The sequence below is a fragment of the Cetorhinus maximus genome, chromosome 10 (genome assembly GCF_964194155.1).
Source record: "Cetorhinus maximus chromosome 10, sCetMax3.hap1.1, whole genome shotgun sequence".
Lineage (NCBI taxonomy): Eukaryota > Metazoa > Chordata > Chondrichthyes > Lamniformes > Cetorhinidae > Cetorhinus > Cetorhinus maximus.
The window spans coordinates 123,817,128-123,842,447 of NC_135888.1; the positions used below are offsets into that span (position 1 = coordinate 123,817,128).

General features: G+C 43.8%; 1 protein-coding gene across 1 annotated transcript in view; it reads left to right on the forward strand.

The window, feature by feature from the left end:
• Window positions 1–25,320, forward strand: part of glra1 (glycine receptor, alpha 1) — a 149,549-nt gene that overhangs the window by 57,624 nt on the left and 66,605 nt on the right. Inside the window, exons 4-5 of the mRNA XM_078549715.1 lie at window positions 9,347–9,570; window positions 14,256–14,338. Coding sequence (XP_078405841.1) covers window positions 9,347–9,570; window positions 14,256–14,338 — 307 coding nt within the window. The remainder of the gene's footprint in view (window positions 1–9,346; window positions 9,571–14,255; window positions 14,339–25,320) is intronic.

Genomic DNA, 25,320 nt, shown 5'->3' on the forward strand with positions numbered 1-25,320 from the left:
AAAAAGACAAGGGCAGCAGATACATGGGAGCACCACCACCTGGAATTTCCCCTCCAAGTCACTCACCATCCTGACTTGGAAATATATTGCCATTCCTTCACTGTCGCTGGGTCAAAATCCTGGAATTCCCTCCCTAATAGCACTGTGGGTGTACCTACACCACATGCAGAGGTTCAAGAAGTCAGCTCACCACCACCTTCTCAAGTGCAATAAATGCTGGCCTAGTCAGCAAAGCCCACATCCCCTGATTGAATTAAAAAAAAGTGAAGGGCTTAAATATACCATAAAAATTCTTCTAAGGCTATGGCCTAATCTCAATACTAGGTTATGTTCACAGATGTCTACTGTTTGCAGTATTATTTAAGCCTTTCCATTATATTTACTACCTTTAAAAGTGAATGATACTAATCTGAGTGAATTTAAAATCAGCATTTGTTAAAAAAACAACTGCACTTAATGGCAGTCTCAGTGGAATCTCATTTGGGCTTGACACCAAGGATGAAATCTTCCATTCCGGAATCTAAGTCCCGTGGTGGGTGGGAGAGTTGGAGTGATTGTCACTGGGCGGTAGGACAGCTGAACACCTGCAACCTTCTGCTTTTCAGCTCATTAATTATGCAATTGTGAGGAATTCAATGAATCTCGTAGCGGGGCAGGCAGGAAGTCACCCGCCCCGCTGTTACTTCATGTGGTCAAAGGTCTTGGCACTATATTTAAAGGGTGCTCAGACAGCCGTTCACTCATTGCAGGCGAGGAGCTCCACACTACTGCTCTAGAGTCCTTGCAGCCACAGCTCGTCCTGGAGAAGTTGGAAGATGTGAGCAACCACTTCCCAGAACAAGGGGGCGACTCTGGCATTGCCTTTCGCTCATTTCTAGAAAAGAGCACCACCTGCAATACACTCAGGGTTGGGCCAGTGCTTGCTGTTGCTGTAGACCCTGTTTGCCAGCATCTTGACCTTCTTGAGGCCTCTTGCTGCTCAGCCCTTGCTCCTCCTGACCCTGTGCCAACTCTCAGTGGAACCTTTTCTCATCTGATGTGAGCCAGTACCAAGGCAGGGCTGCCTGCAGTCTGGATCATCAACACCTCAGTGGATCTGTGAATGAATTGGATGTGATAAATATAGGGAGCATATACTTCACAGGTTTCCCTCCATCTCAAAGCCAGCAAGTCAATGCTAAGTCCTGTGCCTGTGTGGCCTCTGTCTAGACATGGCATCCCCACCCCACCTCTTCCAGATGAAGGACACCCTGGAGGACCAGAGATGGGTGTTCCTCCCGTTCATACCTGACTGCACATGGATACATTGCTCTTTGACCAGGGCGATGAGAGCCATGTGCGAGAAGCCTCCCTCTGACACTATTCCGCTATCCTCTATGACCCTCGAGACTGTATAGACAGACCAGTATAGAAAGACTAATCACATGAGCCCCGTCAGCCATGACCATTCACCTGGGAGGATGGAGGTTTGGAATAGAGAGTTGATGACTGTCTGCCAGCCATTCCCCTTGGAGGCATCCACCTCCCTCCATCCCCCACTTCATCCCTGCCTCTGACTGCAGAAGATGGCAAGTGGCATAGGATAAATGGCAGCTGCATACCTTGTTGGGATCTCAATGTTATGAGACCCGTGAGCCAGGAACAAACCTCCTGCCATGCAGGCTTCACCACAGAGAAGAGAACACAACTAAGCATTGTTGATAATTATTATTAGCGTGTCCTTTCAGTCAGCCACTTATGCTGACCTTGAACTCCACCCACCCAAAAAGACCCTCCACGCACTTTGAAGGATCTCACTAACTGACTAACTGTGTGGTCAAGGTCCATTTGAGAAAAATGGTGCACATCACCTTCCAAACTCAGTCCACTACCTTCCACCCTCCCCTGGTCACCCACCAACTTCCCTCTCATCACCCTTTCCCCACCCAATATCACCATTCCTCTCCCTTCTGTCACCTTTGATCCTCACCCCATTAACCTGGACCCTTTAACAATCTACATCTACATGCTTTCCCCCCCTCAGAACTGGCACCCGTTACCGGCCCCATGCCGACCCTGACCCTGCCCCCTCTCACTATCCGAGCCATCTGTTTAGTCTGCCTCTGTGATGACACTCCCACCCTCTCCCCTTCCCTCCCTCCCATGAAACCTTCACCTACCAAACTCTCACCCTGGACCTGCTTCCCTATGGCATCCCACTCCCTCGTCTGACTGTGACTGTTCCCTCCTATTACCAGTACACTGAGTTTACCCCAACAACTCCACCGTCAACACCACTGACCCTACCCGCTCTTTCCCACCTCCAACTCTTTCCCGATCCCTGCGTAGCCTGCCTCCCCTGTGCAGCCTTCGCTCCACCAGCCCACAACATGCCAGGGGCAAGCCCGGCACGCCGACGCGTATAACGACGCACGCTGACTTCGGACATGCGTCCCAACGTCACTGCACGCCATTCAGATCTGTCGCTCAGCGGGCATGTGCCGGATGCGGCTGCACGTTCGCCGAACTGTCAAAGGCCTGTTAAGGCCATTAAAAAAACCAATTCCGATCATTAACAGGGCTGCCTGTCCAACCCAGTAATTGTCTAGATATAAAATCATATAATTTTTTGAAAGATAAGGCAAAAGGGAGGAAAACAAAAAGATTTATATTGAGTTCACCTGATGTGTACACAGGACGATATACTTCATTGAAATGTGGGCACCCCTCATTCATTTCTTCAAGTACACTGAAATGGTCAGTTGTCCTGTCATAGGGTATGCACCTCAGCACCTGGCAACATGTGACAGTGTTCCTAGAGAGAAATACCAGAATTATGTTCTTACCCTGTGTATCTGAGGTCTGCATTGTGGGAGCGATTGATGCTTTCATTGCTCAATGGCGGTCTAGAGTAGATGATGTTTGGTTTCCTGAACTATTTGGTAGAATTTGCAACTCTTTGTATTCCAGTTGTTTCTTCCCTTGAATTAAAACATGAGCTTTATTCCACTGCTCTCACTGATGTACTTACCTGCATTTCATGGTGGCAACAGGCTTTCTGACCACGCTAAACCTTCAGTTAGGCGTTGAGCACCCAGCACAGCTGCTCCTTCCTCCAAATTGTGATCAGTTATTCACCTATGAAAACTCCTCAGACTCTCAACCTCCTTCACCCCAAACATGTATTGGATGGGGGTGATAAGAGGCTCTTTTTAAGAACAAAAGCACTTAAGATAGGCAGCTTAAAGCATTTTGTTGTTTCAGTTTGAGTAAAGAACAGAAATTGAGGCTTGCTAGGTTAGACAGAGGTGTCTATTGGGTCCCAAGTCTCCAAGTGTCCATGCCAACAGCAGGTCTCACAATTTCTGACCTTAAGTGCAATTCTTTCACGTGTGCAGAAATTTTCATGATCCAAATGACATTGATTGACGCAATGAACATGAGCAAAGTAATGTAAGCCTTGAATATTAGAGGGCGCACACATTTCTGCATCACCTCATGTACCTCCATTCCGATGACCTCCATTGAACTGTTGCTTTGATGTTTCACAACCAGCCCTCCACATATGGAGCATGTTACCTTTTGAATGCTACTTTTGCCTGAAAAGAAAATAAGAATGCATTCCAGGAGATGAATGTTAAAGAAGTGAAAGCTACACCCCAGTATATGGATTGTTAGACATAATGAACCACAAAATGAAATATCTTGTTAGCTGCAGACACTGAATTAATGAGATTCCTTTGAGATATAGCAAACGAGCTGTCTTCGCTGCAACTCTCCATGCATCTTTTATAGCCTGTACTTCTTCTTATGCAATATCCTCATTATCTGTCCTTTGTATCATGTTAGTGAATAAACAATAGAGTTTCCAAAAATAATTCATCAATTTATGCCTGACAGTTACTATCTCCTTGGATTGGCATTGATGTCACTGCATGATAAATATGTTGTATCCCATATATAGTTGGGCTTAGTAAGTGTAAATCAGGTCTGCATATTGCAAAGTAAATTAATTATCCTTCAGACCCATATAATTACAGAGTAAGAAAATTGTGACTCAAACTAATAAAAATGACAGTTACCCTTCCTACTATCGTACCTTTCTTTAACTTGGACACTTTCTCCTTGGCATCCTTCTATACACTTAAGGTGTGATGTATTGCACCAACCCAGGTGGGATTGTTCCCTATACCTGGCATTGAAGTTATCTGTTAGATGTCCATGATACCTGTAAAGGATCCTCCGATGCTTCCTCCAAGAGTCAATTATGATCTGCAAAGTGTCATTAATAAACCTGACCCATCTGTATCTTGCTGCCTTCATTGTATTTCAAACCTGTTCATTTCACATGTTATTTATTCACTGTTAGTTATTCCTAACCCTTATGGCCAAAGAATGATTAAACACTTTAATATAGAGCAGAGCAGTCTGCTGTTCATGTTAATGTATCAGGCTTCAAAGATAGCTCGTCAATTGAAGTTGCACAGAACTGGCACTCCAGTTGGGGAAAAACCTGGAGCAGGATTTTCAGCTCAACATGTGGGTACATGCCTGACACACCTGAGCGTGAAACAGCGCGCGTTGACATCGGGCAAGTGCACCATCATCGCGCACTTGTGCGATATTTCAGTCTGCGGGCAGGCTTGAGAGTCGGCAGCACACCCGCCGCCAATTAAGAGGCCTATTAAGGCCCTTAAGCTGTTAATTAAGTTCAATTTTTCACTGCCCATCCAACCTTACAGTTGGCAGGATGGTGAATAAGCCAGGCAGCCTTTGCATTTTTTGCACTTAAGCAAGGAGTCAGGAGGGCTAAAAGAGGTCATGAAAAGTCACTGGCAACCAGGATTAAGGAAAATCCCAAGGCCTTTTATACATATGTAAAAAGCAAGAGGGTAGCCAGGGAAAGGGTAGGCCCACTCAGGGACAGAGGTGGGAATCTGTGTGTGGAGCCAGAAGAAATGGGAGAGATACTAAATGAATACTTCTCATCAGTATTCACCAAAGAGAAGGACTTAGCAGTCGTTCTGTCTAGGGCAGAGTGTGTAGATAGCCTGGATCATGTTGAGATCAAAAAAGAGGAGGTGTTAGGCGTCTTGAAGAATATTAAGGTGGATAAGTCCCCAGGGCCAGATGGGATCTACCCCAGAGTACTGAGGGAGGCAAGGGAGGAGATTGCTGGGGCCTTGACAAAAATCTCTGTATCCTCACTGGCTACGGGTGAGGTCCCAGAGGACTGGAGAGTGGCCAATGTTGCTCCGTTGTTTAAGAAGGGTAGCAGGGATAATCCAGGAAATTACAGGCCGGTGAGCCTTACATCAGTGGTAGGGAAATTATTGGAGAAGATTCTTCGTGACAGGAGTTACTACCATTTGGAAGCAAATGGGCGTATTAGTGAGAGGCAGCATGGTTTTGTGAAGGGGAGGTCGTGTCTCACTAACTTGATCGAGTTTTTCGAGGAAGTGACAAAGATGATCGATGATGGAAGGGCAGTGGATGTTACCTACATGGATTTCAGTAAGGCCTTTGACAGGTCCCTCATGGCAGATTGGTACAGAAAGTAAAGTCGCATGGGATCAGAGGTGAGCTGGCAGGATGGATACAGAATTGGCTTGGTCATAGAAGACAGAGGGTAGCAGTGGAAGGGTGCTTTTCTGAATGAAGATCTGTGACTAGTGGAGTTCCGCAGGGATCAGTGCTGGGACCTTTGCAGTTTGTGGTATACATAAATGATTTGGAAGAAAATGTAACTGGGCTAATTAGTATGTTTGCAGACGACACTAAGGTTGGAGGAGTTGCAGATAGTGAAGAGGATTGTCAAAGGATACAACGGGATATAGATCGGTTGGAGACTTGGGTGGAGAAATGGCAGATGGAGTTTAATCTGGACAAATGCGAGGAAATGCATTTTGAAAAGTCTAATACAGGTAGGAATTATACAGTAAATGGCAGAACCCTTAAGTGCATCGACAGGCAGAGGGATCTGGGTTTACAGGTCCACAGGTCATTGAAAGTGGCAACACAGGTGGATAAGGTAGTCAGGAAGTCATATGGCATGCTTGCCTTCATTGGCAGGGGTATTGAGTATAAAAGCTGGGAAGTCATGCTGCAGTTGTATAGAATCTTGGTTAGGCCACACTTGGAATATTGCGTGCAATTCTGGTCACCACATTACCAGAAGGATATGGAAGCATTGGAGAGGGTGCAGAGGAGGTTCACCAGGATGCTGCCTGGTCTGGAGGTTATAAACTATGAGGAGAGGTTGGAGAAACTCGGATTGTTCTCACTAGAGCGACGGAGATTGAGGGGCGACTTGATAGAAGTTTACAAAATTAGGAGTGGCATGGACAGAGTAGATAGTCAGAAGCTTTTTCCCAGGGTGGAAGAGTCAATTACTAGGGGACATAGATGTAAGGTGAAAGGAGAAAACTATAGAGGAGATGTGCGGGGCAAGTTTTTTACGCAGAGGGTAGTGAGTGTCTGGAATTCGCTGCCAGAGGGGGTGGTGGAAGCAGGTACGTTAGTGGTGTTTAAGAGGCAGCTTGACAAATACATGAATAGGATGGGAATAGAGGGATACGTAGCCCGGAAGTGGAAAATGTTTTAGTTGACGGGCAATATGATCGGCGCAGGCTTGGAGGGCCGAAGGGCCTGTTCCTGTGCTGTACTTTTCTTTGTTCTTTGTTCAAAACCTCATCCACGGGTGGGATGAGGTTTCTGTGATTAAATTTTTTTTTAATGTTTGGGCAGGATTTTAATAATCACCATGTAAAAGGTGCACAAGTCTGCTGTGTGGACAATTTTTCTGGATTTTTAACATCTTTAATTTTGTTATTAAAATTCTTCAGCTCCCTGAGGCAGCTCTGTGTCTTCATGGAGCTTTCAGTGATCGCAACCCCTACACATGCGCAAACTTCAGCACTCGTGCTCCTCCTGCCCCCACCCCAGCATTGCTGAGGCTCTCAGCGCACATTTGACGCTGGCTGGCCGTTAATTGACCATCCAGTATGAAACTGCGGTCGAGACCCGATCGCGGGCGATGGACCATTTCGCGGCTGCTCCTGGCCTGCCCACCACACCCGCCCACCACACCCGCCCAATGAGGGGAAGATCCTCCACCTGGAGTTACAATTAATTCTCATTTAATACAATCTGCACTAAGAGTAAATGAGACCTCAAAATGAATCTTCTGGATTAGATGATGATCCATTGCAGATGAAACAGTGAATAGAGACTGGTGTGAATGCCTTCTAATGGGAAGCTAGCAGTTGTAGTATTCAAAGTTTAAAGCATAGTCACTATATTTGTTTCTTCTGGTTTGTTCCCAATCTCATGCAGTGGTTATTTTATTTGAAAGTCACACAGCGTTTGGGGTACACTTTGTACCAACTCTCACAACCATCTTCCTCTTGTTTCCCTACCAATAAGATTGTCCTAGGCATAGCCCCACCCATATATGCTTGATCGTCCATATGGCATTTTCCAAGCGTCGCCTTATTCTCTCACTGTCAGAGGATATCCTATAGGCTGACCTGCTCTTCCAAATCTTCTTACGGTTCACTACCTGTTCACTTAGTCCCCGGTACATATTTATATAGCATTAAACTAATCTCCAATGTGACTATTTTACAGTGGTATATATCATTATATAACATCCATCCTTAAACACCCTTACATTCCTTTAGCCACCAACTACTTAATCATTTTAATCCATAGATCCAGTAAGAAGACTGTCTGTATGTTCATTAGCAGGTCCCCATGATTTCCCAAAGGCAAACCATGCTCAGAAAAAAGAAAGGAGGTGACCATGACTTAATTGTAAAACCTTGATAGGGAAATGGCTACTGATGCTGGATCTTCAAGTCTCAAACTAAATGACCTTCAATCCCCCAAATGTCTAAGATTTCCTTCTCTCACTGAATTATCCTCAGGTCTCCCTGGATAGCTGTACCCTTACTGTCTGTTCCCAGCCTCCCATTGTATTGTAAAAATAACTTTGCCCCCTGAAATCTCATTTAAAGCTCCCTTTCTTTTAATGTCAAGCCATTCCTCCATTTGCTCTAAACCATTCAATGTATTCTGCATCAAATGCAAGTTAGTGTCATAATCCCCTTCCAAAGCACTACATCATTGTCAAGCCATTCTTCCACATATTTCATGGCCAGGATATTGAGGACGGCGAGCGGGGGGCGGGGGGCAGGGCCCACTTGCCGACATATAAAATGATGCGGGATGATGTCAGGCCGAACTCCCGACATCACCCTGCCTCATTTAAATTTTCAGGTGGGCAGGGGCGCAGCCAAGTCAGCTGTGCGCCCGACGTGTCAACGGCGAATTGAGGCCATTTAAAACATAATTGAAGTAATTAATGGACCTGCCCGTCCAACGTTAATGCTGGCGGGCAGGCCGGGAGCCCTGGCGGGCTTCAGAAAAAGCATGAAACCTCATCCACGGGCGGGATGAGGTTTTATGAGGGTTTTAAAAAATTTAATAAAAGTTTGAATAAAAGTGATGGACATGTCCCAGCTCATGTGGCAGTGTCACATGAGGGGACATGTTAAGGAAATTTTATTTTTGTCCATTGACCATTTTTGAATTTGGCGCTGATCTCCCTGAGGCAGCACTTAACCTCAGGGAGATGAGTGCGCTCTTAAAGAGCACACTCCCGGCTTAGGGAATCCCCTCCATACCCGCACAGGGAGCGCATAGCACTTCCTGGCGGACGTCACTTAAAATGGCGGCACGCCGCCGATTGGAGGCGTGCCTGCACGCGCCCGCTCCTGCACTTCCCCCCCCGATGGGGGGAAAATTCTTCCCCATGTCTTTTAATGCCCCACGTATGCACTTCATGTCTGCTTCAAACCATCCTTCTACCTGGCCCATGCATATTTCAACCATCTCCCTCATATCTTCTTCAAATGGTATCTGAACTTTCTATCAAGCTCCTTCAAACTCTTTCATCCTTCTCCTCTATGTCACCTTCCATCCCCCTGATGTCTTCTTGAAAGTAGCCTGGATGCTTACTCCCCCTCTTCCATGTTGCCTACCTTTCTCTTAATTGCTACTCTACTGCATCTTGGCATGGTTCCTGCAATAATCGTGAATATTTTTAAAATATTCTATGATCTTGTAGTGGCAGTCAAAGCAGTCCATTCCCTTTACACTAAGAATGATAATTTAATCCTGTTTTGGCTTAGCAGAGGGAACAAGCCAAGAGGAAACATGAGGTGGTGATCAAAGGAAATATGGGGAGTGGGAAAATGGTTGATGCCTTTAAGCAGTCTTTTATTCTCATTAATGGTGAACTGTTACTTTTCTCTTGCTCTGAGCCCAGTGTAAACAAGTTCTGATTTTCTGTCATCTCCCGTAGGATTATCGGCTAAATATTTTCCTACGGCAGCAATGGAACGATCCGCGACTTGCTTACAGCGAGTTTCCTGATGACTCACTGGATCTGGATCCATCTATGTTGGATTCTATTTGGAAACCGGATTTATTCTTTGCTAACGAGAAAGGTGCTCATTTTCACGAAATTACTACAGACAACAAATTACTGCGAATTTTTCAAAATGGTAAAGTCCTCTACAGTATCAGGTAAGCGGCACTCATATGGAACTGGATGAGGAGAGTGCGCAGGCTATTAAATGAGGGGTAATCATGGAGTATCCATTACAGAGCACAAACACAGCACTGGGCGCAATACAAGCATTATGATGCAGGGTAAGGGATGGTTTAAAAAAAAGACATCTCAAAGCACTTAAAGCCAATTAAGTACTTTTGAAGTGTAGTCACTATTGTAATGTAGAAAATGCATCAGCCAATTTGCATATTGCAAACTCCCACAGGCAGCAATATGATAATGACAAAACAATTATTTGTGATGTTGATTGAGGGATAAATATTGAACATGAAATTCCCCTGATTTTTGCCATGGGAGCTTTTACATCCACCCATGCAGGGAGAAGAGGCATCAAGAGGCATCTCACCTCCGGCATTCAGACAGCACTCCCTCAGCAATGCACTGGAGTGTCAGCCTTGATTTTTGTGCTCATGACCCAGAGACTCAGAGGCAAGAGTGCTACCAACTGAGTAGCATAATTGGCTTTCCTTTTGAATATTTTCTAACATAGCAAATGGTTTCATCAATGATCTACATAAGGTTAAGAATAATTTCTGTTGGCTTGTAGTCAAATGCCCTTGATATATGTGCCAGTATTTGATTAGCCATATTGGCAACAGATGGCTAGATGTAATTGACTGGATGCTTTCAGTGAATGATCATAAATCATAAAAGTTTCCACCTTTTCACACTTTGCTTATAGACATCATGAAGGTGGACTAACCTCATTGTGAATGTTTAGTGGTATTATTTCATAGGAAAATGGTAGCACAGAGGCTATGTTACTAGGCTGGCATTCCAGAGACTTGTGCTAATGATCTGGAGATGAGTTAAAAATCCCACCATAGTAGCTGGGGAATTTAAATTCAATTAAATAAGTAAATAAATCTGAAATATAAAGCTAGCATCAGTAATGGTGACCGTGTAGCTCTCAGATTGTTGTAAAAGTCTATCTGGTTCACTGATGTCCTTCAGGGAAGGAAACCTGTCACAGGAAAGAGAGTGTGGTCAAGCCTTAATTGCCTTCTGAAATGTCCTAGCAAGCCCGTAAATTGTACCAAATCACTACGACAAAGTATAATAAGAATAAAATTGGACAGCCAGCCTAGCATCGACTTAAGCGTGGATTTTAATTGACAAAGAGCCCAGTCAACCCTGCATCTGGAGTCTTCTTTCAAAACCGCAAGCGACATTCTTCAGATTAGTTATGCAACAGCCTAACATGGACATGCTCACAGAATATGGCCAATTTCCAGACTCGTCCATGACCATCAGCATTCCTGGGCATATTCTGTCCAACCAGTGGTGGCGCGGTGGCCCTGGGATTTCTCGGCATTGATTCGGAACCCATTAAGCCTGTGCCTTCAGGTCAATCATGGGAAAGGAAACCTTTTTCTGATCACCAACTACCGCCCTCCCTCAACTGATGAATTGTACATCTCCATGTTGAATGCCACTTGGATGGAGCACTGAAGGTAACAAAGGAACAGAATGTGTTTGGTGGTGATGGACTTTGTAGTCCCCTCAGAGTGGTTTGGTAGCATCATGAGCTGGTTGAGACCTAGAGTACATATTTTCTAGACTGGGCCTCGGACAGGTTATGAGAGAACCAGCATGAGAGAAAAACTTAATTAACCTTGTCCTCACCAATCTATGTATCAGATGTATCTGTCCATGACAGTACTGGTACGAATGACCACTGCACAATCCTTGAAGAGACAAAGTCCTATTTTCACACTGAGAATACCTGCCATCTGACTGTGTGACACTACCACCGTGTTTAACTGGGATGGATTCAGAACAGATTTTGCAGCTGAAAACTGGGCATCCATGAGGTTTGTGGACTTCTGCAGCAGAATTGTATTGTGCCACAATTTGTAACCTTATGCCCTGGCATATCTCGCTCTACCATTACCATCAAGTCAGGGAACCAACCCTGGTTCATTGAGCAGTGTAGAAGAGCATGCCAGGAGCCATCAGGCATACCTAAAAGTGAGATGCCAACCTTGTGAAGCTGCAATTAAGGACCTCGTGCATGCTAAGCGATCACACAGCCAGTGGACCAGATCAAAACTCTGTAAACTTGCCAGTCAGTCAGTCATTAATGGTGGCATACAATTAAACAAGTAATGGGAGGAGATGTTCCAGGAATACTGCCATCCTCATTAATGGCAGAGCCCAGCATGTGATTGAAATAACAAGGCTAAAGTGTTTGCAGCCAATTTCAGCCAGAAGTGCTGCGTGATGATTCATCTCAGCCTCCTGAGTTCATTGCCATCACAGAAACCAGTCTTCAGCCAATTTGATTCACTTTTGTGATATTAAGAAACAGCTGAGCTCATCGAATACCACATCCTGGCTGTGTTACAGTAGACTTGTGTTGCAGAACTAGCGGCACCCCTAGCTAATCTCTTCCAGTACAGCTACAATGGTATCCACCTGACAGTGGAAAATTGCCCAGGTATGTCCTGTCCACAAAAAAACAGGACAAATCCAATTTGGTCACAATTTGCCCATCAGCCGACTCTCAATCAGTAACAAAACGAAGGAAGTGGGTGTTTGACAGTGCTCTCAACGGCACTTACTCAGCAGTAGTATGATCACTGAGGCTCAGTCTAGGTTCTGCCAGGACCACTCGACTCCAGATCTCATTACAGGCCTGAGCCAAACAGCTGAAATTCAGAGGTGAGGTGAAAGTGGCTGCACTTAGCATCAAGGCAGCATTTCACCTAGTGTGGCATTAAGGAGCCCTAGCAAAATTGAAGTCAATGGGAATTGGGGGAAAGCTATCCACTAGCTGGGGTCATACCTAGCACAAAGGAGATGGTTGTGGTTGTTGGAGGATAATCATCTCAGCTCCAGAACATGGAGTTCCTCAGGATAGTGTCTAGGCCCAACAATCTTCATCTGCTTCATCAATGCCCTTCCCCCCGTTATAAGGTCAGAAATGGGGATGTTCGCTGATGATTGGTGCTAAACATTGCACATTTGCAACTCCTCGGCTACTGCCCACATGCAGCAAGTGCTGAGCAACATTCAGGCTGAGGCCGATAAGTGGCACAAGTGCCAGGCAATGATCTTGTGCAACAAGAGAGAATCTAACTAACACCTCTTGACATTCAATAGCAATATAAATCACTAAATCTCCCACCAATCAACATCTGGAGTCAACATTGACCAAGCACTTAACTGGACCGGTCACATGAATACTGTAACAACAAGAGAAGGTCAGAAGCTAAGTATTCTGGGGTTAGTGACACACCTCCTGATTTTAAGCCTTTCCACTACCTATAAGGTACAAGTCAGGAGTATAATGGAATACTATCCACTTGTTTGGAGGATCGCAGTTCCAACAACCCTCAAGAAGCTCAGCACCATCCAGGACAAAGTAGCCCACTTGAAACATTCACTCCCTCCTCCACTGGTGCATCGTGGCTGCAATGTGTAGAGTGCAGCAAATGTCAAAGCTCCCTGCCAGCTCCTCTCTAACCCACAACCTCCGCTACCTAGAAGGATAAGGGAAGGTTCATAACACCATTAATACCTTCAAGGCACCCTCCAAGTTACACGCCCTTCTAACTTGGAAATATTTTGCAGTTCCTTCATGGCACAGTGTCAAAATCCTAGAACTCCTCTAACATTATGGGAGTACTTTCACCACGTGGACTAAATTGGTTCAAGAAGTTGGCTCACCACTGCCTTCTCCAAAGCATTTAGGGATAAACAATTAGGGCTGGCCTTGCCAGGACGCCCACATTCCATGAATTAATAAAAAGAAAGTGTTAATGTGAATAGTGCCTTTAATGTGCTTGTTCATATGCGTGAGAGGAGAAAAATGACAATACTAGGAGAAAGGTAATCATGGTAACCTTTGGAGCAATGACAGATACAACTAACAGTGAGGTCACTACATTGATTATTAGAGGAATTATTGCATTAAACAGTGGCAGGCTGAGAAATTATACTAACTGCCTCTGTGTGTTATAGTATCGAGAGGAGAGATGATTACTGCAATCAGCTGCCCACTGTAAGTAATGTTTGGAGCAGTGATCACAGTAATTGGTAGAAAAAGGATAACTCAGTGGGGAATGATTAGATCATTGGAAAGAGGAAATGAATCCATTAGCCAGTGGAGGAGTTAATAGCTGTAGTCATGGGAGGAGTGCTCAAAGTAACTGGTGTGAGATGACCACAATAATTGTAGAGAGAAGGTGAACATATTACAATAATTAGCACTTTGTCACAAATTCATCAGATCAAGCTACAACCAACCATAGATCAATTTACCATCTGCTGTTTTCATGAAGAAGTATGGATAATTTTCTTTTTTCATTATTAACAACCCAGAGCACAGTATAGATTACATTTGTCAATGTTATTGACTCAGCATTCTACTACAATTTAGTACCATCAACTAGAAACAATAGTAGAAATAGGTGTGATGTGTACCATTGATCAGAATGAATTAGAGAATTGTCCAATATTACACACTTGAAGAATGTTGCGTTCACTTACACTATTACCTTTAGGTCAATGAATTCGATAGTTAAGATTTAGTTTCAAATGTGTAGGCTGAGGTCAGTCCCAAATCAAACAGAGTTTATGCCACTTAACTTGACCTTCGTACCCAATGTAAAAGTAATTATTTACTTCTTTTCAGGCTAACACTGAGCCTTGCCTGTCCCATGGACTTGAAGAATTTCCCAATGGATGTGCAAACATGTATAATGCAACTTGAAAGCTGTAAGTATCTTCTATTTATTGAGTCATTCAAATATCAAAGTCAAAAATTAATAATCTAAAAAAGTAATTTTTCTTAATGTGCTCCTTAATAGATGCTTATCACAACTATTGCCAACTTTTATACTCTGAACTTCAAAGCACATTGCTAAATGTAGCATTTTGGTTCCGTTGCATGTGACCAACAATTATTTATAACATTGTTGTATTGCATTTCTATATTCTGGATTATTTCAGTTTTCTAGTGTATCTGGGATGAACGGGGCCAAAAATATTTCTAGGATGTCGTCTACCATGCCTCTGTCAGCCCATTTCCCTTTGTGGAGGACAGGCAGAACTGCAAAAAATGAGTTCAGCCACATGCAAAATTAAAGTGGGAACAGAGACATCTATCAAGCTTCCACCATTTTCTCTGTTTGAATGCTGATGCCAGGGTTACTAGGCATATAGCATTCAAATTTCAGGTATCTGGGAGTGCGCGAATTGGTTTAATTGACAAGGGGCCTGTGCAATGAGGCAAGGGTAACTGTCCTTGACATCAAGGCAGCATTTGGCCGAGTGTGGCATCAAGGAGCCCTAGCAAAACTGGAGACAATGGAAATCAAGGGGAAAACTCTCTGCTGGTTGGAGTCATACCTAGCAAAAATGAAAATGGTTGTGGTTGTTGGAGGTCAATCATCTCAGTTCCAGGACATCACTGCGGGAGCTCCTCAGGGTAGTGTCCTAGGCCCAACCATGTTCAGCTGCATCATCAATGACCTTCCTTCCATCATAAGGTCAGAAGTGGGAATGTTTGCTGATAATTGTACAATGTTCAGCACCATTCGCAACTCCTCAGATACTGAAGCAGTCCACATCCAAATGCAGCAAGACCTGGACAATAACCAGGCTTGGGCTGACAAGTGGCAAGTAACATTCGCACCACATAAGTGTCAGGCAATGACCATCTCCAACAAGAGAGAATATAACCATCGTCCCTTGACATTCAATGGCATTACCATCACTGAATCCCCCACTATCAATATCCTGGGGGTTACCATTGACCAGAAACTGAATAGCCTAGCCATATAAATACTGTGGCTACAAGAGCAGGTCAGAGGCTAGGAATCCCCTGTGGTGAGTAACTCACCTCCTGACTCCCCAAAGACTGTCCACTATCTACAAGGCACAAGTCAGGAATGTGATGGAATACTCTCCACTTGTCTGGATGAGTGCAGCTCCAAAAACACTCAAGAAGCTTGACACCATGCAGGACAAAGCAATCCACATGGTTGGCACCCCATCCACAAACATTCAGTCCCTCCACCACCAACGTGCAGTAGCAGCAGTGTGTATCATCTGTAACATGCATGGCAGCAACTCACCAAGGCTCCCTAGACAGCACCTTCCAAACCTACGACTACTACCACCTAGAAGGACAAGTGCAGCGCACACATGGGGACACCATCACCTGGAAGTTCCCCTCCAAACCACACAACATCCTGACTTGGAAATAGATCACTGTTCCTTCAGTATCCCTGGGTCAACATCCTGGAACTCCCTCCCTAACAACATTGTGGGAATACCTACTCCACATGGACTACCACCACCTTCTCAAGGGCAGTTAGGAATGGGTAATAAATGCTGGCCAAGCCAGAGACACCCACATCCTATGAAAGAATATATGAAAAATATAGTGCTCAAAGCAATGTCATTGGTCAGGAGCAACTTCTAAACTTTTGAGAAAAGACATTAGTGACTCGATGTTAACTCTACAGCAGGCTCCTGATGCCTCTTCTAGCAAGTTGGTGCAATTTGATGCAACTCACCAGTGGAGGTTAGGGATCCCTCCTCCAACATTTAACTGACCCAGGGCCAGAAAGTCAACTGAGTTTAGGAATCATCTCCCACCTGTAACTCCCTCCCCTTTACCCCAATCAGAAAACGTTGGCCCACGCTTTTAAACTATAAAAGAGTTACCTTCTCTTGTGCTTACACCTTGTTACTGCTCTTCATAGCTTTTCACCCTTTATTTACTCTGTATTACACACTTGCCGTTCCCCTGAGGTTTTATCTGTTAATCGTTTGTTGATTATGTTGTTAAGGACACACAGGGGATAGGAATTGGTTGTTTAAGGACTGGGGCCACATATAAATAGAGTCCTTGCCTCAAAAGTGTCTATAAATAGAGGGTATTCCGTGACTGGTGGCCACTGTAGGGCCTGGAGTGCATTGCCGGTCCTGGGAATGATATTTTAATTTAAGGAGATAAGTTTCCTTTAAAGTTTTGTCCTTTGTTATAGTGCCCCTTTAAGGGGCTGCTGGTTTGTTAATTTGTTTATTTTATTGGTTTATTTTTTATTTAAAAGAGCATATAGAGAGAAACCCCCTGGGTTACTGGGGTAGTAGTTAAGAGGCAGAGATCTGCAGTTTACGAACATGCCTATCAAGGAAAATAATTGTGTCTTGTTCGTACTTCATCGTCTGACTTGGATCTATTTAGTATTATCCATGATGATGCTCTGTTTTGAATGTGTTAACTCCCAGTATTTAGCATCCCTTGCTGTCATGTTATTATTGTGTTGTTGCTACCCCCTGGTGTTCCTTGTACTTTGTTACTTATTGGGGGTTGTGACTGATTTGTCTGGTTGCTAGTTCTGTTGTTGCTACACTTGGTGTTACAATCAGGATCACTGTGGTTTCTATTATAATGATTGCTATCTTTTATTTTCCATCCATTAGCCTTGGATGCTACTGACCTCCTTGTTGTTCTCTGTTATTCACTGTTCTGTTGCTCTGTTCTTGGCTGCCACTTATTCTTCAGTTGTTACCCTGTTTTATAACTCTTTCCCCTCTCCTGGTTTCACGAATTGTCTCCTTCACTATTACATTACCACTGGAGTTGGTTCCATGAGAGCCAAATACTTTGAACTAGACAGCAACTGTTGGCCATAGGGAAATAATAGCTGAGCCCAATGCTGCTTCACCAGATGTCCATCTTATCCATGCCCAGCAGATGTTTTTAAACAGTTACCAGGAGCCAATTTTCTCTGCCTAACCGAGAAATGCCAGAGCTAATTACTGTATTGGCAGTAACTGCCCCAGCTGAGATTAGCTAATTATGCATAAAACCCTGAATCTGTGATCCCATTCAGTGTAACACAGCTGCTCATACTTAAATAAAAGAAAAATACTGTAGGATGCTGGAAATCTGAAATAAAAACAGAAAATACTGGAAAAACTCAGCAGGCCTGGCAGCATCTGTGGAGAGAGAAAATTTCAAGTCTGTATGACTCATCCTCAAAGGTTATACTTAAAACTTTTTTTAAAATTCAGTCTTGGGATTTGTTAACAAGAGCAACAACACAGCAGGTTTTTAACTTAATAAAATATCCCAAGGTGCCCCACAGATGCATTATAAAATAAAGTATGACATCAAGCCACATAAGGCAATATTAGGTTTGATGACCAAAAGCTTGGTCAAAGGGAATGGGTTTTAAGGATTGTCTTAAAGGCTGAATGTGAGGTGAAGAGATGTTATTCCAGAGCTTGAGGTCCAGACAACGGAAGACCAATGATGGAATAATTAAAATTGGAGAACGCTCAAGAGACCAGCGTTACATGAATGCAGATATATTAGAGGGTTGTGGTGCTTGAAGAGATTCCAGAGGTAGGGGTGAGGCCATGGAAGGATTTGAAAACACAGATGATTATTTTAACATGAAGATGTTGCTTGACAAGGATCCAGTTTAGGTCAGTGAGCACAAGGGTGGTAAGGGAATGGCACTTGATGCGAGTTAAGACAGAAAGCTGAATTTTGGAGAGTAGAACATGGAAGACCAGCCAGGAGTAGATTAGGATTGTTAGGTCTAGTGGCAACAAAGGCATCAATGAGGGTTTCAGCAGCAGATGAACTAAGAGAGGAATGAAGTTGGGTGATATTATGGAGGTGAAAATAGATGATCTTAGTGATACAAACATACAAAATAGGAGCAGACGTAAGCCATTCTTCCCCTCGAGCCTGCTCCAACCATTCAATAAGATCATGGCTGATCTGTTTGTGTTTCAAATTCCACATTCCCATCTACCCCTGATAATCTTTTATTCCCTTGCCTAACAAGAATCTATCTACTTCCGCCTTAAAAATATCCAATGACTCCATCTCCACCACCTTCTGAGGTAGAGAATTTCAAAGTTGCACAATCCTGATGGTGTGAATATGTGGCTGGCAGGTCGTACTGGGGTCAAATATGACACCAATGTTCCGAAGAGACTGTTTTAGTCTTAGACTATTGCCAGGGACAGGGATGGAGTCAGAAGCTAGGGAACAGGGTTTGGAGTGAGGATTTCCCAATATATATTTGGAGAGAATTTCTGCTCATCCGGTAGTGGATGTCTGATAAGCTGTCTAATAATTTAGCAATCGTGGTGGAGTAGGCAAACATGGTGATGAGGTAGAGCTGGGTGTCAGCTGCATACATGTGCAAACTAACTCTGCTTTTGGATGATGCCTTTGAGGGGTAGCATGCAGATGAAAAAAAGGAGGGGGCCAAGGATTGATCCTTGGGGAACACCAGAGGGAGCAGGAGAAGAAGCCATTGCAAGTGATTCTTTCCCTATGGTTAGATAGCTAAGAATGGAATCAGGTGAGAGCAGCTACAGCCAACTGGGTTAACAAGGCCATTTACTGTCCACTGTCTGAAACTGAAGATGGTTGATGAGAAGAAGCCAGCTCCCAAGAAGGGAGCCAAGAAACCAGCAGCAAAGGGTGGCAAGAAGCGGTGAAGTTCGAGGAAGGAGAGTTACTCCATCTACACCTACAAAGTGATGAAGCAGGTTCACCCTGACACCAGCATCTTCTCCAAGGCCATGAGCATCATGAACTCGTTCTTGAACGATATTTTCGAGCGCATCATGGGTGAGTCTTCCCACCTGGCCCATTACAACAAGCGCAGCGCCATCAGCTCCCGGGAGATCCAGACTGCCGTGTGCCTGCTGCTGCCTGGGAAACTGGTCAAGTGTTGGAAGGGACAAAGGTGGTGACCAAGTACACCAGCTCCAAGTAAAAACTCCTAGTTGTCCGCTAGTTTGATACTACTGAGTAACTTGCTTGGCCACTTCAGAGGGCAGTTTAGAGTCAACCATGTTGGTGTGAGAATGGAGTCACGTATGGACAAGACTGGGCAAGAAGGCCAGATTTTCTTCCCGAAAGGACATTCATGAATCAGCCGAGTGTTTGTGATGACCTGAAAGTTTCACAGATGTTTTTACTGATATGGTACCAGCTTTTTATTTGGAGGAACATGCTGGGCAACTTATCCTTTCTTACTCATTTCCAGTTACTTTCATGTGTTGCAGGCCCTTGTTGTAGACAGTCTCTACCATTATTATGTATGGTTATCCTCAATTATTCTTTATATTCTTTCCCTGTGTGGGAAGCTCCATTGTAAATGTCTGTACTTTTCTTTAATTATTGTGTTCCTTATTGTCCTCTCAGTGCCTAATGCTTTCTGTTGCAACAAGCCAGACTTTTGTGATACTAACCTATGAACATGCCATTGAATGACATCCCTTTTGCTCATTATTTTAAAAGAGCATTGACCTGTTTAAAATAAGTGGGTTAATATCTCACTTGAAATAGCAGACAAGACAAATGCTATATGAACAGTTGTGATGGGCTAACTGGCACTGTAATGTAAACTTGAAGCTAGAAATTAGTATGCTATCACAGTAATTTCTATATTTTATTTTTAATCCTGTTATTATGTGAGATAATTGTAATTCTATGTGGTCATCTTCTGTCTTTATTATACTTAAAAACATAAAGACTTACATTTGTATAGCTTTCCTCACAACAATTGGTGGTCTCAAAGTGCTTTACAGCCAATGAAGTACTTTTTTGAAGTGTAGTCACTGTTGTAATGTAGAAAACCATTTGCGTTTGGCAAACTCCCACAAATAGCAATGTGATAATGATCAGCTAATCTGTTTTTGTGATGTTGATTGAGGGATATTGGCCAGGACACTGGTAAATTCCCTGCTCCTCTTTGAAATAGTGCAATGGGGTCTTTTACATCCAACCAACTGGCGCCTCGGTTAACATGTCACCCAAAAGACAATACCTCCAACAGTGCAGCACTCCATCAGTACTGTAATGGAACGTCAGCCTTGGTTTTTGTGCTCAAGCCCTGGAGTGGGACTTGAATGCAGAACCTTGTAAATCAAAGGTGAGAGTGTTCCCAACTGAGCCACAGTTGACACTATCATTAGCCTTTGCAATTATTCTGTACCTACCCACTGCTGTTATTCCCTTTATAATTATTACCATTTATAGCTACTCTGACATTGAACTCTTGTTCTGCTTTTGTTTCTTATCATGTTCTGTGACTGTTGCATTTTATTTTATTTGTTATACATTCATCCAAGACTAGGCTGATGAGAGAAAATCCTGCTCCGACCTTTACTCGTAAGGGACCTGTTTGGGAAGCCTGATGCCTGTTCATAGTGGGAAGGGATCCCCACCAAAGCATATGCCCCTAAATTGAAACTTAATTTTCATTAAATAGGCAACCCCATAGAGAGGCAAATGAATGGCCAATGGGGAAATTGAAAACTATTGCTTGGTATAACACTGGGTTCGCTCCTAATTTTGCAGTTACTAAGGCACTGAGACTGCTTGCTGTAGTGGAAAATTTGCTCTGCATTTAAAGACACATCGGACCTAGCAGTACGTAAAGCAGAATCTTAAGTGTCCGAAATCAAAGGGTTCCATTGCCGCCAATGCACTCCCTCTCTAATTATTACTTTTGTTTGCTGTTGCACTCAGTAATTCCTCCAGCTACAGGTACAGTGTCTCAAGTCCAGCTGTCTGAAAACCGAACATTTCTATAAGCTGCCATGCATCAATTTTTAATTGTTATTAAATGAGCACAATAACTCACTGGGACAATTCACCACATGCTGCATTTGTAAGGTGGCATGCCAGACTAGCTATCAGCTTCATGCGCCAGTTTTTTCCTGCCCTCAAGAGTGGTCCAAACGACCCTTGACTCCACCCTACTCAGCTTGGCCTGATCCACCTGGCCCGAACACACAACAAAGGTAAAACAGGCCAAGGGTTCTTGATTTGGCCATTAGCCGATGAGATCCACTCCATGCACTGTGCTTGAAATTCTTTGAAATAACTGATAGGGTGCATTTCCGCACATACAGGAAGCTGTGGTTCTCTGCTGGCTTCACTAGCATGCCCATATACTTTGAATCCAACACAGCCCGCGAGTTAGCCCTGCTAACCTTATCATTTTTTTCTTTTCAAATGTTATTTCTTCACTATTATATATTGTTTTCAAACTTTAATTCAAAGAAATGTATTCACTTGATTTCATGTGTCTCCGATGAGTTGAATTAAGGTTCCGATTTTTTTTTTTTCTCCGACTGGCAAGTTCCGAAATCTGGCACAGACTTGGACCTGAGGTTGCTGGTTTTGAGACACTACCTGTATTTTCCCTCGTTACAGTTCTCTGCATTTCTGCATTGCTGCTTTTGGTGGTATGCTGCTCTCTAATTGTGTTACTCTCTATACTTCATAGCATCCATTGTTGGTTTCTGGTGCACATAACTACTAAAACCATTAGATGGAGGAGATTCCATTCTGTGCTGCCCCTATTATTTTGTGTATGTTTTACTGTCTAATTCTCCTTGTTCATCTCAACTATTGGCATTGTATTTGCTGCCCTCTGTCATACTCTGTTATTCTTTGTCGTTACTCTTTTCTGTGTTAACTGTGGTGTCACTCCACTCTGGGATTACTATTCTCGGTCTTTATTTTTCCTCTATGATTACTCTCCTCAGTTATTGTCTTCTATTATCCAGTTACTGTGGTGTTATTCTCTTTTTTGTTGCTTTGTCGTTACTCTCTTCTGTTATTGTATTATGTTCTTTATGGTAGAATAAGGATCTGGCACTTACAGGGTTAACGTGGGACTGGGTACATTACTGCCAACACAGTGATGTAAGAAGACACATGACCCAGACCTAGGGTCAGTGTGATGTCGAGCAGAGACGTGTTAAGACCTAGATGTGGATATAGCTACTTGCCTGTACCCTTTGCAGTAAATATGTATTTGGTTACAAGTAGTTGCTAAATAATTGCCGTTAACACACAGAAGACTATGAACTTATTTAAAAGTCATGTTCTGTAATAAACGCCCCAACATGGTGGCAGCTGGGGTTCAAAAACCCTCAGCCTCACAGAAATGCTCAAAGACCAAGAAAAAGAACCTTCAACAGAAATTCTGACCTGAAAGAAGCTCCCAATTGAAACTGGAGAAGCTGAGAAAATTCACGAGGTAAAAGCTCCAGAGAAAAGAGCCTGGAAGCTAAAAGCAAAGATTTTACTGCAGCAGAAGACTCCATTGAATCTCCCTTGGAAGTCTGGTTTCAGCATGTAGAGTCCAGAGCCTGCAAAGGTGAGATAAATCTTTTTAGGTCCAGGCTGCAGCTGGATCAAAGAACCCCATTTTACTAATCCAGAGTCACAAGCACTGTTTGAACGAAACTCATCGCGAAACCCAATCACCGACTCTGAGTCTCAACATTTGGCTTCTAAGTTCAAAAAAGAAAACATGATTAATTAAATTATTTGGCCTCTTGTAACTATCTGATTTGTGAATCAGCAAGCCTGCGTTGAATTTAAATGCCTCACTACTAGCCACAGTGAATCGCTGAAGGAAATAAATTAGCAGACAGCTGACCCATGCAGCCATTATAAAAAAAATTTCTTCCAGAAGTATGTTGCCACCATTCACAGAGCCTGCCAAAATTGACAAGCGTGGGAAATCCTTTGTACTACATTGAGCAGCGACACCGTCTTGAAAGCCTATAAGCTCTTAACGCTGTACGCACACTTTAAATATCTTTAACATGGATCACTGTTCCACACATTCAGCTCCACTTGGACTCACCCAAGGCCCAAGCCAGTCACAAGATTGGGCTCTTTTGAGGAAAAGATTTTTTAAGATACAGCATCGCTTCTGGTTTAAATAACAGGTCAGAATAAGAGCAAGTAAACACACTTCTTTACTTAATAGGGCCAATTGCAGATGACATCATTGCATGACAGGATATTAATGAGTAATCTGATGAGGTTCTAAAATTCTTGACATTTATTTCAACTTGCGATCCAACAAAATATTGATGAGAGCCAAATTCAATAAGAGAGTCAACTGCCTGGGAAACTAGTTGATTAGTTCATAAATAATCTCTATAGGAGGGCAGAAGGATGTGAATGTGGAGATTTAAAGTCTAAACTCATCAGAGACAGAATAATGGTGGGTGTTGTCGACAATTCACCCTCTGACCTCCTACAAGCAAAAGGTGATCTAATCCTGGACAAGGCAATCCAGATAGTTAGACTGTCTGAGCTATGTAAGCAATACAGGACAACTCCCTAAAGAGGTGAGAATACAACCTGGGGCAGAAGCCAGCCCTCAGTCCAGCTTATCAGGTCTCAAAGCACAGGGCCGATCTAAGTCGGGGAAAGCAATTCCTGAACCGCCCAGCGGAGTGACCTTGCCAGCATTGCGGTGCGAAGTGCCCTCACAGGAGAGATCAATGTCCTGCAAGCACAGCCCAATGCTTCCACTGCAACAGACAGGGACACTTTGGTAAACCGTGCAAGTCAAAACCCCAGGAACACGCAGCCCAAAGGCCATCCACAAGGTCGAGACTGAAAACCCAGAAGACACGCCGCCATGCTTCTTGGTTGAGGGAAAAAAAACTGTGGTTCTTCATTTTGGAATGCTGACATCCTGGTAAATGGTCATCTAACAAATTTTAAATTAGATTCAGCTGCCAGCGTGACAGTCCTGTCAGACAAGGAACCATGGCTCAAAGACCACTGGCTTCGAACAAAAGGCACTCCACTTTATGGGGCAGGGGGAATCCAACTCCCAGTCATCAGCATAATCCTGGAGCCACAGAGGTACGGCAGCAAACATATATCTTTGAGCTGATGTACATCTGCAACCAGCCTTTCGCTCCCCAGTGCAGAGATGCCTGCATTGCACAGCATCTCCTCCAGATGGCGGAGGTTATAAAGACTACTGCCATTAGCCAGCCAGAACAGCATGGTCAGGAGTACTAAAACACTAAAGATTATTCAGACTCATTCCACCTTTGATCCCTCCTCTTTTCGCAGAGCAGGTTGGTCCATTATCATTCCAGGTCCTGGGAAGTTCCAGGGGTGAGAAACTTCTGCTCTGAGGATAGATTGAGGAAGTAGGTTCTGTTCTCCTTGGAGAGAAGAAAGCTAAGAAGAGATTTAATCGACATGTTCAAAATCATGAGGGGGGCTGGTCAGAGTAGATAGAGAGAAGCTGTCCCCACTCGTAAAAGGATCAAGAATAAGAGGGCACAGATTTAAAGTGATTTGCAAAAAAAGCAAATGTGACGTGAGAAAAAAAATGTTTTCTCACAATGTGTGGCTCGGGTCTGGAATGCACCGCCTGGAAGTGTGGTGGAGGCAAGTTCAATCGAGGCTTTCAAGAAGGCATTGGATGATTATTTGAATAGAAACAAGGTGCAGGGGTGTGGGGAAAAGGCAAGGTGATGGCAGTAGGTCATAATGCTTATTTGGAGAGCCGGTGCAGACTCGATGGGCCAAATGGCCTCCTTCTGTGCTGTTAAAATTCTGTGAATCTGTAATGATCAGGCAAATCTACCACCCACAAGATTACCATGGCACCTCCAGTGGAAGTGGTACCAGAGAATAATCAATAGTCTGAGAAGCCTCTACCTCCAACTACAATGATGGTACAGCAGGTTGACACATCAACTACTGTGCACACACCGCAACTTCCAGCCAGCATGCCATAACCACAAGGGATGCTGGAACCTGGTAAGCAATCTCTCACCACTCTCCGAGCACAAGAGGTGAGCATTCCACTAAACCATCTTTCCACCACAGGAAAGCTCTTCCTCAGCCTCAGAGGACTTTGAGGCGCCCC